At 39.5% G+C, this 18,410-nt stretch overlaps 1 protein-coding gene across 2 annotated transcripts; it reads left to right on the top strand.

Moving 5' to 3' along the window:
• The first annotated feature begins 363 nt into the window (after window positions 1-363).
• SFPQ (splicing factor proline and glutamine rich) lies at window positions 364-15,675 on the top strand. 2 transcript variants are annotated; one of them, XM_008156960.3, is made up of 13 exons: window positions 364-1,302; window positions 2,062-2,250; window positions 2,809-3,110; window positions 3,210-3,305; window positions 3,671-3,867; window positions 3,970-4,054; window positions 4,297-4,414; window positions 4,732-4,780; window positions 4,860-4,981; window positions 7,456-10,662; window positions 13,807-13,854; window positions 14,439-14,520; window positions 15,587-15,675. In XM_008156960.3, exons 1-10 carry the CDS (start codon window positions 469-471, stop codon window positions 7,591-7,593), a joined length of 2,130 nt encoding a protein of 709 aa, XP_008155182.1. In that variant the 5' UTR covers window positions 364-468; the 3' UTR covers window positions 7,594-10,662; window positions 13,807-13,854; window positions 14,439-14,520; window positions 15,587-15,675. The 2 variants fall into 2 exon arrangements, with proteins under 2 accessions (XP_008155182.1, XP_027989150.1); XM_028133349.2 differs by lacking the exon at window positions 7,456-10,662.
• The last annotated feature ends 2,735 nt before the right edge of the window (window positions 15,676-18,410 follow it).

Below are 18,410 nucleotides of genomic sequence, written 5' to 3'. Positions count from 1 at the left end.
TGGGAAAGGATAACAATAGACCTCTTCCGGGGCAATCGAGAAAGAAAAGGGCCCTTATCATCTTTCCCTTGGAGCTGATAGAGCCCTTACTATTTGCTTTCAGGAGAAAATTGGTCCGGCGAACCCATTCAAATTTCTCCCAGCAAATCACAGTGGCCTACAGCCAACTCCTTTTCCGCTCATTGGCCAACTGGAGACTTCAGCTCCTCATTCCTCCCGCCTCTCACCAAGAAGCCAATAGAAGAGATTAGCACTTCGTAAAATAATGTCATCAAGCACGGCACTTTCAATTGGCTATTGGAGCTACCGATCAAGAAGGAGGCGGGGCCAAACCAGCTGGCCTATATAAGAAGAGGACAAAGGCGGCACGCAGCCTGTGTCATCCGCCATTTTGTGCGAAGCAAGGTGGCATCCACATTCCCTGAGCGACTTCTCCGCTTCTGTCTCGACCGCCCCTTGATCACGGACATGTCTCGAGATCGGTTCCGGAGTCGCGGCGGTGGCGGTGGCGGCTTCCACCGGCGCGGAGGAGGCGGCGGCCGCGGCGGCCTTCACGACTTCCGCTCGCCGCCGCCCGGCATGGGCCTCAATCAGAACCGCGGACCCTTGGGTCCCGGCCCGGTCCCGGTCGGCCCCAAACCTCCGATCCCGCCGCCGCCTCCACATCAACAGCAGCAGCAGCAGCAGCCGCCGCCGCAGCAGCCGCCACCACAGCAGCCGCCGCCGCTTCAGCCGCCACATCAGCAGCCGCCGCCGCTTCAGCAGCCGCCCGCACATCAGCAGCCGCCGCCGCCACAGGACTCATCCAAGCCCGTGGTTCCTCCGGGACCCGGCCCGGCTCCTGGGGTAGGCACCACTCCGCCGGCCGCGGGCCCGGCGCCGCCCGCCACTCCCCCGACTTCTGGGGCCACCACGGGGCCAGGCCCTATCCCGACCCCGCCGCCCGCTGTCACCTCGGCGCCCTCCGGGGCGCCCCCGCCAGCGCCTCCGAGCAGCGTGGTCTCCACCACCCCGCCTCAGGCTGGGGGTCCGCCGCCTCCACCCGCCGGGGGCCCGGTCCCCGGGCCTAAGCCGGGCCCAGGACCCGGCGGTCCCAAAGGCGGTAAAATGCCGGGCGGCCCGAAGCCCGGTGGTGGCCCGGGCCTCAGCACTCCCGGCGGCCATCCTAAGCCGCCACACCGAGGAGGCGTCGAGCCCCGCGGAGGACGGCAGCACCACCCCCCGTACCACCAGCAGCACCACCAGGGTCCCCCTCCCGGAGGGCCCGGCGGCCGCAGCGAGGAGAAGATCTCCGACTCGGAGGTGAGTGTCTCCGGAGCTACGCGTCCGTTCCCCTAAGATGGCCGCTGCCCCTCTTCGCTCCCCTCCCTCCCCGCCGGCCTCCATTTTGTCGGAGACCGGAAGGGCGCCTGCGCGCTGCCGGCGGGGGCGGGGCTCTCGGACGATCCCGGGGTGGGCGGCCTGAGCGCGGGGAGGGGGCCTGCGAGGAGCGGCGAGGAGCCGCCGTGATGGGCCGGCCCCGTTAAAGCTAGAAGGTTCTGGGAACCAGAGTAGAGTAGACCGTGAAATGTAGGCTCCCAGAGATCGGGGAAGAGCAGGCCCAAGTCATGTCGTTGATAACGGGATTTTGTTCTTTTCCTTTTTCATTTAATTGTCCATTTTAATTTATGTCTACTACAGTTTTACTTAGGGATGCTCAGCATATGGAAAGGACGAGGTTGTTGATGTAGATGTAGAATGGTGAACAGCAGTAGAGGTGGAGAGGAAGACAATACGCCGTGAGCTGATCTTAATTGAGGAAGGAATGATCCACCAAAAGGACCTATGTGTAGCGAGGTCCAAGTGTCAGTTCTCGAGTACTTTGAATGATTTTGGCTGTTTGGTGTTAGGATAGTGGTTACATTGGAAATCCCACAAGTGTAGTAGGACCTTGATTTGACTTTAAACGAAACAGAAGAGCAGCCCAGTTGGTAAAATCCAGTTTGGTAAGAGCAAAAATTAGTGTGTTTCCCTGCTTGCAGAGGTCACTGGTGTCTGAAAATTCCCTTTCTTTTTCACTAGGGGTTTAAAGCCAACTTGTCTCTCCTGAGAAGACCTGGAGAGAAAACTTACACTCAGCGTTGTCGGTTGTTTGTTGGGAACCTACCTGCTGATATTACAGAGGAGGAATTCAAAAGACTGTTTGCTAAATATGGAGAACCGGGAGAAGTTTTTATCAACAAAGGCAAAGGATTCGGATTTATTAAGCTTGTGAGTTTGTTGGGTTTTTATGTATAATTAAATAAAGGGTCCCCTTTTTTTGCAACTACAAATGTACTGGTTTTCAAACGAACATGAATCAATTGGTCTTTAAATTTTTTGTCATTCTTGCCGTGGCTGGGTTGCTCAGTTGGTTGGAGGGTGGTCCTGTACACCAAAAGGTTGTGGGTTCAGTCCTAGAGGGGGTGGCATACACAGACAACTGATTGATGTTTTTTCCACATCAGTGTTTTATGCTCTCTTTATCTCAAAAAAACGCACAAACCAACCACACACCCCAAAAATCCATATCCACGGGTGAGGATAAAAATGTTTTCATCGTTCCTGCAGAAAAGATGAACTTGTATAGTGTATAATCGTTGGTATCTAAGAATCAAGGGGAGGGGGTGGGCAAGGCATTTGAACTACTGAGAACGGTGTCAGGGTGGGCTGTCTGAATATACTTGGAGCTGGAGGAAGAATAGGAATGGGAATTAGGCTTATGGCTTTCAGGGTATGCATGAGGCCATTTTTTAGGTCATTAACATGAGTATATCTGATAACTTTCAGGAGTCCAGGGCATTGGCTGAAATTGCCAAAGCTGAACTTGATGATACACCCATGAGAGGTAGACAGCTTCGGGTTCGCTTTGCCACACATGCTGCTGCCCTTTCTGTTAGAAATCTTTCACCTTACGTTTCCAATGAACTGTTGGAAGAAGCCTTTAGCCAGTTTGGTCCTATTGAAAGGGCTGTTGTAATTGTGGATGATCGTGGAAGATCTACCGGGAAAGGCATTGTTGAATTTGCTTCTAAACCAGCAGCAAGAAAAGCATTTGAAAGATGCAGTGAAGGCGTTTTCTTACTGACAACGTAAGTTCTTGTGCTTATTTTAATAATTTTTGTTTATTGACTCTTATGAGGAAGTTGTGATACAACTGGAAAATAAGATGCAGCTTTCTTTTTTATTAGAACTCCTCGTCCAGTCATTGTGGAACCACTTGAACAATTGGATGATGAAGATGGTCTTCCTGAAAAACTTGCACAGAAGAATCCAATGTATCAAAAGTAAGATGGATTAAACTTTTGGGCAGTTTTTTTTTTTTACTTTTGGGCAGTTTTTAAGGGAGAACTTGTTCTAGTAATTTTTCAGTTTTGTTTAAAATGTGCCAAATTCTTCTAAATGAATATGCTTAATAAAAGCATCAGGCTCAGAAAGTTTGAGGTTTTGAAGCATTTATTCAAATGCCTAGTTTTTGTTTCTGAAGTATGTGTATTTCACAATTTTGTCTTGTTCTTAATGAACCAACGTGGTCTTTGCCCCTTGGTGTTCCTTACAAGCGATAGGGCAGGGGGACAGACCAGTATTTTTAGGGGAGTCGGGTAGTGTTTCTTAGTGCATCCCAAATTGATTCACCTTTAAATATTGTCAGGGAGAGAGAAACCCCTCCTCGTTTTGCCCAGCATGGCACATTTGAGTATGAATATTCTCAGCGATGGAAGTCCTTGGATGAAATGGAGAAACAGCAACGGGAACAAGTTGAAAAAAACATGAAAGATGCAAAAGACAAACTGGAAAGTGAAATGGAAGATGCCTATCATGAACATCAGGCAAATCTCCTGCGTCAAGGTAAAAGACTCCCTGAAGTTTGCTGATGGGATCAATTGTCTTTTTAAAAACTTATTGTAATCTCATTAATGTAAATCCAAAACAAAATTTTCCAATGTTCAGATCTGATGCGACGCCAGGAAGAATTAAGGCGCATGGAAGAACTTCACAATCAAGAAATGCAGAAACGTAAAGAAATGCAATTAAGGTAAACTTTTGTTTAAGCCTTTTATTTAAAAAAAAGTTTTTATTGATTTTAGAGCGAGAGGGAAGGCAGGGGAGACTTCGGTCAACCAACAGAGCCACACCGGGCAGACCTTGTTAAACTAAGCCTTTGATTCTGCATTAACACTTAGACAAAAGATGAACCTAAATTTTGCAGTTTAGTCAAAATTGAGTTTGAAAAGGTGTGGATAACACTTTGGTTTAATACTTAATGAACATTTCCAGACAAGAAGAGGAACGACGTAGAAGGGAAGAAGAGATGATGATTCGTCAACGTGAGATGGAAGAACAAATGAGACGACAAAGAGAGGAAAGTTATAGCCGAATGGGCTACATGGATCCAGTAAGTAAACTTGTGTTGTAATCTAGTTAGAGTGAAATAATAACATATCTACTTATTTTAAATGTGTATTATGATTATATGCCTTAGTTTGGCCATTTTTTTGGTAGGCCAAAGATTCTTTGGGAAGAAGCTTTTAGGTTTTTTGAAAATTAAGTCAATGGGTAAATTAAAATTTCTTACTCCAAGTTTTTTAAATTGCCTTAAATGAACCTTTTTTACTGGTTAGAAACATTAAGTATGGGGATTTTTTTGTACTTTCAAAAATGTTATGGGTATAGTACAGATACATGAAAGTTGTTTGGTTTTTTTTCTATTAGAGAGAAAGAGACATGAGAATGGGTGGTGGAGGAGCAATGAACATGGGAGGTAAGCATGAAAATAAATTAGCAATGCCATTGGAGAGCAATATTCTGGTTTAGTTATAACTGGCATTTTTGTTTCCTAGATCCCTATGGTTCAGGAGGCCAGAAATTTCCACCATTAGGTGGTGGAGGTGGCATAGGTTATGAAGCTAATCCTGGAGTTCCACCAGCAACCATGAGTGGTTCCATGATGGGAAGCGACATGGTAATGTATCCTGTGGGACGTAGTACAAAGGAAATTCTCATTTTCACAACTTCTGTGTGTGTGTTTTATTTTGTTGTGTGTGTTGTTTTGTTTTGTTTTTTTTAAGTAGGTGACTGGACTTCTTTTAGTTTCCCTATCATGTAAATTGTAATACTGAGGGATACTTTGGCAACATAGAAGAACTCCGTGTGTGGTAACCTAAACAGATAAGGTTGCCAACTCGAAGTCAGTGCTGTTAGTATGTTGGAGTTATCTTTGGCAATGAGTAGACTTAGGTGCTTTCTATTATATTGCTTGTGTACTTTTGCACTCCATCGCATGGCAAATCCAAATTCTAAATGTTAGATAATGTACCTAATTACATCTAAGTGAGCGTAATCAAATGGCAACCTGTTGTTCACTCAGCTGGCATTTGCCATAACTATATGAATTAGACTTGTAGTTTGCTACTCCTAAGCATGTTTTAGTGATGTGTAGAACTTTGACCTATATTTGGTGTGGCTTCTATCCATGAAAAGGGAATTGTTTAAAGTTTTGACTCGTCGTTTCCCACCTGTTGGGCTGTCGATAGGTACACATTCTAAAATAAACAGACATCTGTTTTGCTACAGAGTAGCAACAAAATCAATGATAATTTTAAGCATACTAGTTGTGTGCATTTGACCTGGACCTTCTTGATGCTATCATATTTTAACTGTGCAGATAGCCTATCCGGATGCTTTAGAACAACCATGTGAATTGGTCTGAGTGGCTGTGTTTAGGGCTTTACAAATCCTTAGGAGAATTGAATATTGGCTTTAGAAATGGGTTTAAAGAAGAAGACATTTTCACAACTGAATTAAGTCTACTTAGTTCACCTACAGGATTTTGGCAAAGGAAGGAAGCTGCAGCATGTAACTCACTAATTTCATTTTACAAATAAGGAACATAAGAATTTAGTATGGGACCTCACCTATTTTAAAACCCATTTATGACTTTTGGGGAATTAGAATCGTAAATGACTGGTTATGTTAAATGTAGTGCTATAAGCTTTCTTCAAATTAAATTTTAAAAATAGTGTGGGTAACATTTTTGCTTATGTGTTTCCTTAAAGGCATATTGTAGGTATGTAAGGAAATTTGTTAAAAATGTAACTTCACATGATGTTCCCACAGTTAAAATTGTATAGTCCATATAACAGGTTAAAAAACAACCTGTGGGTTTAAAATGTAATGATATAATTATGAAATCCCCAAATTTTCCTCACTAGCCTTAATGAAATATATAGTACAGTGTGCTAAAACCCTAAAATGTTTAGGTTTTTGAAAAATAGTTTAAAGGATTGAGATTTAGTCTTATTCAGGTAGCCCTATAGTATTTTGTAAGAGACATTTTGAAATTATAACATAAGAGGAACAGTTAAACCCTGATGCCATTTTTGTTTTTTGTTTAAAATTTTTTTGGGGGGGTAGTGGTAATACTTAGTAGCTGATCTATTTTAAATGGAATTTGAAAGATAGTTCAGGCTGCGCTGCTTGCATATCTCTAGGGTTTTTCTTTTTGGATCCATAGCCTTCTAAGACTTAGAAGTACCTGGAATTAGATGGAAAAATAAACTGCTGCTTTATTGCAGTCACTTAAGCATGGTGCTAGGCTCTTTGGGAGATACCCAAACCATGGAATCATAGCTAAGTGCCAGTGAGCTTTTCAAAGTCCTTAGGGGAAAGTTGGACTGTTATGGGGTGGGCTGTATATCCAGTCAATTTGCAACAACACAGAATAGTACCGTAAACATAAGTGTCTCTGGTGATAGAGCGATGGCTCCTAAAGGTGGTACACCTGTGAGAATATGGCAACACATTTTTTAAAAATCACGTTACTGTGCCGGTTAAGTGACTAAACCTATTAGTCTTTTATGCTTTTTTTTGTAGTCTGGTAGCATTTTATTAAAACTTTGAACCTTTTAAGATTTCTGCAACTTAGCAGATGTGTCTTGAGATCTTGAAAAAGCACAAGGTTTCTTATGCAGCACATGCCACTAACTGGTGAGTAGGTCCTTTGTCACTTCTTTGAGTGAATTGAATCTGTCTGGTTGGGCTTGTTAGGCTTACTTGGAAATTAATTTTCCTGTTCAGACCTTGAAAGTGAGAAGTTTGCAAGCTTTTCAGTGGTTTATTCTGATGTGAAATTTCTTTAACTCATTTTGGAATGGGTTTTCACATCTACACTAATTCTTAAATTTTTTAGCACTACAGGGATCTATTCTTTGAAACAGGTGTATGAGAATGGCTCAAGTGGGAACATACCACAAGGCATGTATTATCGTAAACTAATTTTCAAATTACCCTTTTTTCCTTTCTATGTTCCCGGTACCTGTGGATCGACTCATTGGTGATTGTATCGACGAACGTTGACTACGGAACCTTCTAAAATATTTACTTAACACACATGGACATCAACTACATATAATGAACTGATAATTACTGTTCCAATAGCGTACTGAGCGCTTTGGGCAGGGAGGTGCGGGACCTGTGGGTGGACAGGGTCCTAGAGGAATGGGGCCTGGAACTCCAGCAGGATATGGTAGAGGGAGAGAAGAGTATGAAGGCCCAAACAAAAAGCCCCGATTTTAGATGTGATATCTAGGCTCTCATTCTAGTTTGTTTTTGTCTTTTCTTGTTTAGATATCAATCTTTTAAATTCTTGCATTTTAGTAAGAAAGCTACCTTTTTATGGATGTTAGCAGTTCATTGACCTAATATTTGTAAATGGTCTGTTTGGGCAGGTAAAATTATGTAATACAGTGTTTTGAAACAGGATTTTTCCTTTTTATTTCCTTTTTTTTTAACTGTATAATGTCCCACAAGTTATGGCAGTGTACCTTGTGCCATCGAATTTCCAAAGTGTATCTTTTTTTTTTTTTTTTTTTTTTACTGTGCTTCAAATAAATAGATAAAATAGTTATAATATTGATCTTCAATTTTGCCATTCATGCTTCCATGCACATTAGGCTAGGTATTCCACTTTGAAAGCATGAGAGTGTTGAGACCTTCAAATGGCATGTGCCATTTTTAGGAAATGTATTTGTAGGCTAAGTATTGCTTTTTACAAATAAGTACCCCTTTGTTTTAAAAAGAAGAAATACATACTGAAGTAGATCCGTGATTTGATTTGTTTGGCATTATAGGAAGCAAGCGGTGCTAAGTACTTTTAAATGGTTATATAAGTAAAACTGAACTGTAAATCTTCATTCAGGAATATGTATTAAGATTGTGGAATTGGGTTTACGACTATTGGTAGGGGGAGAAAGTGGGCATGACTAAATGGATCTTCTATGGCCCTATGAGTTATCCTTTTCTTGAAAGTTTCTGGAGAAAAAGTGGAAAGATCATTTTGTTGCATTCCTCCATTTTTGTTTTTAAAAGAGTTAAGTCCCAAGCCCTACAACTGGCTTGTATTGAACTTTCACATTTGAATTAAAGATTGTTAAACATGAAGTCTTTTCATGTATTACTTTAAGTGATTTATAAAGATGGGGTTTAGTCTGAAAATTTCAACTTGCAAGTAAGAAGTATAGTAACCATAAACTAGGTGTAGCTATATATACATTTGTACTCTGAACCTTTTATATCTCCTTTTGCTACTTCATTGGGTGAAAACTATAGGACCATAAATCTACTTGCTCTCTTTTTGAAGAATTAGTGGTGACTGTTGACATGTAGGATTGCAGATAGCCATTCATTCTTAATTGTAAAATACTTGTTAATCTGTTTTTCCATAGTTTCCTTTTGATGCAACACTAAATCTGGAGAGAGTCGCTTATGCTACACAGTGCAAATATAAATGTCCCACCCACCCATAAAGTTTTGGAGTTTTTCGATGGTGTTGTCAGTTTATTGTCAACTTCATTGAATCTCCTTCCATTAGAATTAGATATACTGATTTAATATTAAAGTATGTTGTTACTGTTGTCTGTTAGTACAACAGTGGGAATCTGTTTTCCCAATGTATTTATTTTAGCAGAGGGAACAGCTTCCTAAAAGTAGGTAAAATAATGGTTTGGCTTTGTTCTTAGTTATGGTTACATTCAAATTTGTACATTATAGAAAAGAACTCTTTACTATGGAATGTGTCTTCCTCCTTTTCACCTCTGTTCTTGGTGCTAATTGGCAAAAGTAAAATTCTAAATCAAGTCTTGGTTAAAATGCTGAAGTTTAGTATTGTGCCTGAGTACAAAGGGAAATCTATTGTTGAAATAATTGAGCACCTTCTGCATGGGAAACTGGATAATACTAAAAGTAAAACACTAGTGGAGTATGAAGTCATGTCACCCAATTCTGGTTGTGTGACTGACAAGTACATGATGTGCTAATTAAGGAAATCTCATTAGAAAATGTTCATTATTTCTATTCACCAAGACACCTGGAAATGGGTGGTAGTTCTACCATAATTATATTAATGAGGAAGTTTTGTCCCCAGTTAAGGTATGAATTGGTGCTATGTATGAGATTTTTCTGTATGGAAACAAGGGTCTTGATTTGAAAGAAGTCCATTATAATTTGATTGGATTGTATAGTAGGGACTTGACTAATGATAAAATAAGGGGTGTTCATGGGACACCCATGGAGGGTGAACTTGTATGTGTGTGGGCGGGGGCTGGTGGGGAAATGGGATAATCTGCCTATAAAATTAATGTTTCAGTTTATTTTTCAGATTACATGCCTTTCTTTATAAGGGATGCTGGCACAGACCCCTAAAATAAGCTTTTGGTAGTACTTTACCTTTGAAGAGTGGTGAAGGATGCTCATGGATAATCTGCTGAAAGTTGTGGTTTTGATGGCCTTACTGAGGGCTGTAGAATTGCTAAATGTTGTTTAGCAAATAATCTTGCTTAGTTTCAACTAAGTTTTTTTTACTTTTATCACTGAAATAGCAGTGTACCAAGGGTTGTAAGATACTCAAATAGACTTTCTGTAAGTCTTGTAATGTATATGATAGTTTTTAACCTAATGGGAATTTTAAGTTATCTTTAAAAAAAGTTGCCTAAAAGCTGATTTGAAACTTGGGATGGGAGAGGGAAGGTAATAGTTTCAAAGTATTTAGCCATTTTTCTCATTTGAAGAAATCACCGGCCCCCATTTCCCCCTTTTCCATTCTCATAATTTTGTTTTTAAGAGGAACACTGATCATTTTAAAACATAGTAGTCCAAATCTTTAAAAACCGCATTCTCGAAGAGACCCCAGTGTATTTAATAGGTATCTCATAAGCATTTAACCCATTGGCTCATTTATTTAGTGAAATCACAATCCTTTGTTTAGAACACTAATTGAACTCATTAACAAGTTCTATAAACCCTACCACTCTTTTATGTAGATATATTATACCACTATTATAAACTATAATTTGGGAAATTGTAATGTTACGCCTGTGCAATTTTTATAAGAGGCATATTATGGCAGATAAAAACTTAGATACTTGGCTTTTCTTGGGCAAGCCACTAAGTTTTGGTGGAATGTTTTCTGGTGTTCTTGGACTGCAATTATGCACTATTAAAGTAGTGGCCTGCTACATAACTGCATTTAGCCAGCATTTCTGCAGTGCGTAACTGTGAGGAACGTAGTACCGCAAATGGCAATGGACATTAGGACCCGGATGTAGTATTCCTGCTTGCTCCAAGATTCTCATTGCCGACTGCATACAGGTAGGTAACAAGCAATATAATATAACTTGGTGACTTGCTATGTACTTTTATTCCGTGGGCATTCTGACATCACACTTCTGACAATGAAATAACAGTGCAGCACCTAACACTTGTATGGTAAAGCTAGCTTATCAAAAGTGCGTGGGTTTGGGTTTAGAGCTGTAATTTGTCAGGCAGAATTCAGTGCTGTTGCAGTTCTCAGATAAAAAGTGCAAACTTGATTCCTTGGTATATCTGATTGAGTTGTGTGGTTTCCTTTAGTTGCATTGTAACTGAAGATAACATGGAACATATCAGTGGTGTGGGGGAAAGGGAAACAAACCATACTTGGGAGGTAGAGTGCTTTTTTAGCCTCTTGATATGGACTGTATAGCATGTGATAATTAGTCTGTTGTAGCAACTGACCTGCCCATAGGTCAGCAATATCAATAATTTCAGAATGCAATCTCGGGTAATTTATTCTGTAGGTTGAGTGAATTAACACTAAAAGTACAGGGCTTTTTTTTTTTTTTTTTTCCGTAATGTGATTTAAATTTTTTTCAAATGAGCTCCATAGAAACATCTTTGTTACTAACTTGGGCTTAGACGGGAATCTAATGTGAATAGTTCAAATTACATGATATTTACTAAATATGTTTATACTCTGAACCTGGGGAAAATTGGTGTGGCACATTGACTTGCCTACAGTTGGATACATGGTGGGAATCATTTCCCAATCATAAGACTTCGTCGTATTCTGTAGGATAACTGCAAATGTTCAGAGTAGGTTTTTGAGTTTGGTTACCTTAGCTTTAGGGATGTGATGTTATAATTCCAAGATTTTAATTACCAAAAAAAGGTCTTAACCACCTTACTTTGTTGCTTAGTTCTTAAGCTTTGCATCGACTATTATTCCAGACCTCAACTCAACTTTGTTCTCTGAACTGGTTTTTAGCTAGTATGCATGAGAAACATCTTTTATATATAATGCTTTCTGCTCTGTAACTGGAAGGTTTGAGGTTTACTTTGCATAAATGTGTGGAAACTCTTCATGAATATGAGAATTTTCTTCCATTATATCAAGAAAAATGGCTTGCTCTTTAGCAAGCAATTCACAAGGTGGGAACAAATTTGTACTGTAATGCATAGTCCATTCAAGCAAATAACTTTTGACTCTCCTGCTAGATGAAAGAACAAATGGTGATTAATTTAGCTCTCTACATGAATAATATAATGCAAAACAAACACAATACTTAGGTATTAGTGACAAGAGTGTCACTAAGTTGGCATGTAACCCTGATGGGGTTTTCCTGTGGCATGATCCATTAAATCGGTGGCCAGCACTTGCTGCCGTGATTTTGGGGATTGAGTGTTTTAGAAATTAAAGCTCAGGTTTATTTCTTAAAAAACCAGTAACAATTTTGAGAGAATGTGCTTGTTGTAATAATGGACTTCAGGAATATCATTGGGGCGGGGGGTTAACTTTGCTTCATTCTGCTTTTAAGATGAATAGGTTTTTGCACTTTCAAATGAGAAACTTGTGACTGAAGTTTATTCTTATTAGTTTTGATTTGTACGTAGCTATAATTTGTAAATCTTAGTGCAGAGGGACTTAAAAAAGCCACTCAGTCAAAAATCTGGGAATAAATGGGTTTCAGTAATAACACTACCGAGGTGCTTGCATTGTATTTCATAAGCCTTATTACAAATCAAAATTACTCTTTTTAATGAGAATGGTCTGATGTTCAGAGGTGTGATGCCAGAATGCATTTTCGTACTGTTAGGCCCTTGGAACAGATACAGGTGCTTTCTGAAAGATGAAAGAAATGCAATGGGTGCTTTCCACACAAGGTTGCAAAACCTACAAAGACTGTATAATAGTCTCACTTTCCCCCAATAGAGATAGATGTGTGTGACTGGTTTTGGACTTTTAACCTTAACGGGGGTTGCATGTCTCCTATTGTTAATCATTGTCAGCTGCAGTGACACGATCCACAGTCCTGCATTTACTGTCCTTCCCTTAATGATTGTGGACAGGTTTTAGAGAGCCAGGATGTTTGTTTTGGGCCTTTTTTTGGTTTGGGCTTTAGCTGATAATGTTTCAGTGCTCTTGTCAGCTAGTGCAGTTCTCAAATGGCCTATTAGGGAAAGAACTCAGGATTTCACTGCTCCTAATCATCTGTCATTGCTGCTAGATAATGATTGGCAATTTTTAAGACTCAACTGTGGAAATCTCACAGTTGTTGGTAAACCATCAACCATAAAAATGTTGCTTTTGAACACCAGTGCTGAGAAGATTTTATTCAGAGGGTGAAAAGGGAGGGCTGGTTGCAGCATAGGATAATCTGGAGAATGGGAAGAATGCAAAACGATATAGTATCCCTTATGGATGGTAAATGTGCAACAGGGAACTATTTCATATGCCCTTGGCAGTAACTGATAATCAGGGAAGAAGAAAAACCGAGAATTTGAGTGAAGGCTGATCTGTCCGGTTTTTGTGCAGTGGCCCTGTAGGTATATAGTGAAGGTGAATGTCTTCTCCCTCAGGAAAAAAAAAAAAAAAATCCGGTTCCTTGCTGTCCCAATAAGGCAAAGCTTCCCTGCCCTAACTTAAAACTCAGTGAGGACTTAGAGGGAAAAAACAAGGCAAATATATAGGATTGCAGGATAACAACTGCATTGTGTACTGTGGAATGGGGTGGGGGGTACTCTTGGAGGACTTCTGCTGAAGGTGGTCAGTCCACCTGAGAATGGAAAACATACTTGAATGGGGAGCAGGGTATGTGCTTTTATGAAAAGAGAGCTGATGATAAAAATTCATTTGGTAAGGTAGACGTTGTCACATACCTTCACATAAGGGATAGTATATTTTGGATTGCAGTCAAACTTGTGCTCAGACTGGTGAAAATAAATACTAGTTAGGCTTTTGTATTTTAAAGAAGATACAGTTTTCATTCTGATTCAGGTGTCTATTTTATTACTTTATGTGAGAATAATTTTAGATTCCCCCTTCTACCTTCCATGAAGTTTCTTCCTATTTTTTTATGCTGTAACTTGCCCCCAATCTTGGTTTCTGGAATTTTACTCTTTAAATTTTGAAGTTAACTAGCATTTTCAAACCTTATGCCCTTGTCTTTTATATTAACTTTTCTTATTATTCTTTAGGTGCGAATGATTGATGTTGGCTGATATTGGAGTGCTCATTCGCCTGAAGTAAGTATCCTTAGAAATCTTAACCTTAGCAATAGAGGTCTTTTGGATTAGATTTAATAGTTCAATAATTTGATTTAGCCAGATGGGGTGAAACGTGTTTGATTTTTCAGATGTTTGTCTCACCTAAGATAACATTCCTCTATTTCGGTTTTTGAAAATAGGTGTGTATGTGAGAGAGTTGAAAGATGAGAAATATTACCAAAATGTTAAATAGTAGAATTGAGAAGGTACAATCAAGAACAGAAAAGAGGGCTTGAGTTTAGTGGAGAAATGCTGTATTTTCAGTACTCTAAATTCACCTTAGGATCCACTTTAAATCTCCTTAAGGTTCTTTTTTACTTATCTAGTAAATAGTAGAGTGACAACTGTTTAGTCCTTGGTAACAGGCAAAATTTCATATGTACAGGTGAAAAAAAATTTAGAGTATGAACGTGGTGTAGACCAGACCTTTTCTAAGCAATAACATAGCTAAATAAAACCATTGATTAGAACCCAAACATAAAAACAACATGTTACATATTAATAAGAATGTAATATGCTGAACATGTTGCTTTATTTTAATAAAATTACATTTTTAATAATAGGTGGATAATTGTTCTCAAGCTATCAAAGCATAAGCCAACCAAGAGAGAAAGCCAAAACTTGCAAGACAGAGGAAGTATCAAGGTATGTTAAGCAATCTTACTCTGTTAATTGCCTTCAGAAAAAAGGGACTCTGGTGGTACAGAAATAATTACTTTGTTTGACTATATCATTTTAATTTTTTATACATTAAAATTTTCTTATAGGAAATACTGTTGTGTTGTTTTTTTTAAATATATTTTTATTGATTTTAGAGAGGAAGGGGGAGGGATAGAGAGCTAGAAACATGAATGATGAGAGAGAATCATTGATTGGTTGGCTCCTGCACACCCCCTACTGGGGATTGAGCCCGCAACCCAGGCATGTGTCCTTGGCTGGAATCGAACCTGGGACCCTTCAGTCCACAGGCAGCAGATGCTCTATCCACTGAGTCAAACCTGCTAGGGCAGGAAATACTGTTTTTACAATACTTAAATAAATATTTACTTGTTTTAACAGCTTTCTGAGGTTGTAGGCTTTCTTGGTTTGGCTCAAGCCTCAGAAAAACGGACTTCAGTTTTCAATTAAAAAGTATATACATACATATATATATATATATGTATATGTATAGTATCTATGTATATATTTACCTCTGTCCATAGCACCATACAGAGGTGGATTCAGAAAATTTGAAGTTCCCTATTTTGTTTTTCATCTACATAGGTACATGGTGGGATTGGTCATCTATAGTTGAAAATAGGTGGAGAACAAAATAATATGAACAATCTGTTAGAATGGTTGGCAATTTTAAAGTGTAACACAACTCTGCTGTCTAGCTGGAAAGCAATCATAGACTGTAAACAAATGGACATGGCTGTATCCAATAAAATTATAAGAAGGTGGCTGTGGATAGTAGCTTACTAACCTCTCATTTTATAAATTGCATGTATAGATAGGTATCAGTTTTAAAAGGCCCTTATAATCAGTATGAAATCTAAACAATCTACATCTTAATTAAGCTTTATATATTATATAGACCATTAAATACTATTGATACCACATTCCGTTATTAATATTTCCTTGTTATTAGGAAGTTTACTTGGTTGTTGCTAACTAACTTGATAACTGATTTTTACATCTTTGGGAAGTAATTGTTTCCTTTTATTGGCAGGATCAGGTGAACTGTGTCCGGGAAACCAGTGAAGAAGAGGGTAAAGAGGAATGAACAACCTAATTGTTAATAAAGACTTCTTAAAATCAGATTGTCCTTTTATTCTGTTTTTAAATAGGACTCTTTAATTTTCTAGAATTTTCCTATGTCATGAACTTGTCTCTAGGTGATTTTTAAAGAGGTTCTGTATTCTAGACATAGAACAGAATATACACTGATTGGCCAGATTATTACCTCTGAACGCATAATAATCTGGCCACTCAGTGTATATTCCTTTTTTTTTTTTTTTAATTTATTGATTTCAGAGAGGAAGGGAGGAGGAGAGACAGACAGAAACATCAATGATGAGAGAATCATTGATCGGCTTCCTCCTGCACAATCCCAACGGGGATCGAACCCGCAACCCAGGCATGTGCCCTTGGCCGGAATCGAACCTGGGACCCTTCAGTCTGCAGGCTGACGCTCTATCCACTGAGCCACGATGGCCAGGGCTCAGTGTATATTCTATATAATAAAAGGCTAATGTGCAAATTGATCGACCAGCAGGCAAGCCAGCCAACTGCCCATTTCCCCTCCCCTTGGCCAGGCTGGCTGGATTCTACCCAATGCACGAATTCATGCACCAGGCCTCTAATACACGCACGCACGCCAGATTAACGCCTTCAGAGATCATAATCTGGGCACTCAGTGTATATAATTCAGGACTGTTTCTTGAGGCTTTTTTGGCAGAAGCTCCTACAACCTTTTAATTACTAATCAATTAGATGGCACTTCTGTCTTAACCAACCTGATTTGGACATCAAGATAATTTAACCTTTTGCACTTGGATGACACAGTTAGCATCGGTAGCAGCTCGAGAAAAAAGCAAGTGCAAAGGGTTCATTTACTTTTTAATACTCACCCAAGGACATGCTTATTGATTTAAGAGAGGGGAAAGGAGAGGAGTGTTCACCTGAGAGAACATCAATTGGTTGCCCTCTGTATGTGCTCTGACCAGGAATTGAACCACAGCCTTATGGTGTACGGGACAACACTCAACCAACTAAGCCATCTTCCTGGGCTGGACATCAAATTTTGTTTTCGTTCGTGTGTTTTAAGTGAGAAACGATTGATTCTTGTATGTTCCCTAACCATGGTTCCATCCTGCAACCTTGGCATACTGGGACAAGATTAACCACCTATCAGATTGTTGGTCTTTTTTGGACCACATTTTCAAACCAGTCATTCAGGGTTCAAAGTCAACAAAGTTGAGATCTCTTCCTGTTTATACCATGTAATTAGAAGATATAAAAGACAGTTTAGTATTTGATAGTACAGAAACGTTAATTTTGGTAAGCTTTTAGACTAGAGCCTTCAGGAGAAAATTATTAATAGGTCCTTAGTGCTGAAGGGATTGGAAGCCCTGTGAGAGCATTTGGTTTAACAAGTTACTTAACTTCAAATCCTTGCCTAGCAGGGTTGTATTTTGATTAGTAGTTGGTATTTTAAATACTTGGCACAATGTCTGACAAGTGTGAAGACATGGTGAAGGGAAAGCAATATTAAAGCACACAACTTCTAACATGGTAAAGCCCATAGATTTTAACACATGATATATGGGGTCATGTAATGTATTGCACCAAAAATGGATGAATTCTAAATACCTGAGGCAAGAGGGAGTATGGCACTTGAATGTAAGAGTGGATGATTCTGAAGATCCAAATGGGAAAACATCTGTTTGTTGAAAGAATATGGGCAGTATTCTGAACATTTGCAGATTCAACATGATCCTAGCTGACTTCATGAAATTGGTAAACTGATCCTAAGATTCATATGGCCTCTACCACACTGAAAAAAGTGGTTCAGATAGCCAAATGTAGCAATGAAAACAGGTACTTGGGGGTGGGGGGTAGGGGAGTGCATCTTCATGATCCTGAGTTTAGCAAAGGATTCTTAAGACCAATTCTGGAGACATATCAGTAAATAATTTAAAACCCCAATTAAAAGGTAGGCCAAGGGTTTGAATAGAAATATTTTTAAAAGATGCTTGACATCAGCCAATAGGGAAATGCAATTCAAAACCATGAGATGGCAATTCAAAATTCAGCTATAAGATGAAAGTTCGTAACTACAGTTAATAGTGCATTGTAGAATTGAAATTTGCCAAAAGAATTTGAATGTTCTCAGAAGTGAAGTGATGGGAGCTTTCACAATTTATATATAGTTATGTGATTTGGTTTCATCAATAATGGGTTGATACACAATGGTCTCATAAGATTAATGGAGCTGAAAAATTCCTTATTTAGTGACAAAGGGATGCCACATATTACCTCTGGTGATGGTGCTATAAGCAAACCTGTGCTGCCATTTGTGTAATAGTATAGCACATATGATTATGTACATTACATAATACTTGGTAACTGCTGTATTTACTATTGTTATTTTAAAGTGTACTCTTTTTTTTAAAATATATTTTATTGATTTTTTACAGAGAGGAAGGGAGAGGGATAGAGAGTTAGAAACGTCGATGAGAGAGAAACATCGACCAGCTGCCTCCTGCACATCCCCCACTGGGGACGTGCCCGCAAACAATGTACATACCCTTGACCGGAATCGAACCTGGGACCTTTCAGTCCAAAGACTGACGCTCTATCCACTGAGCCAAACCGGTTTCGGCTAAAGTGTACTCTTTCTAAAAAAAAAGCTTGCTGTCAAACAATATGCCATGTTATACCAGGAGCAACCTCATCTTGTGTTTACTGCATCTTAAAGTGAATCTTTTTCTTGTGCTTGGTTTAATCTCGTTTTGTAGTTATATGCTGTGTAAGCTTATAGTATACTGATG

The sequence above is a fragment of the Eptesicus fuscus genome, chromosome 9 (assembly GCF_027574615.1).
Source record: "Eptesicus fuscus isolate TK198812 chromosome 9, DD_ASM_mEF_20220401, whole genome shotgun sequence".
Lineage (NCBI taxonomy): Eukaryota > Metazoa > Chordata > Mammalia > Chiroptera > Vespertilionidae > Eptesicus > Eptesicus fuscus.
The sequence above is the reverse complement of the archived record's forward strand: the minus strand, read 5'-3'. Positions and strand labels throughout refer to the sequence as shown.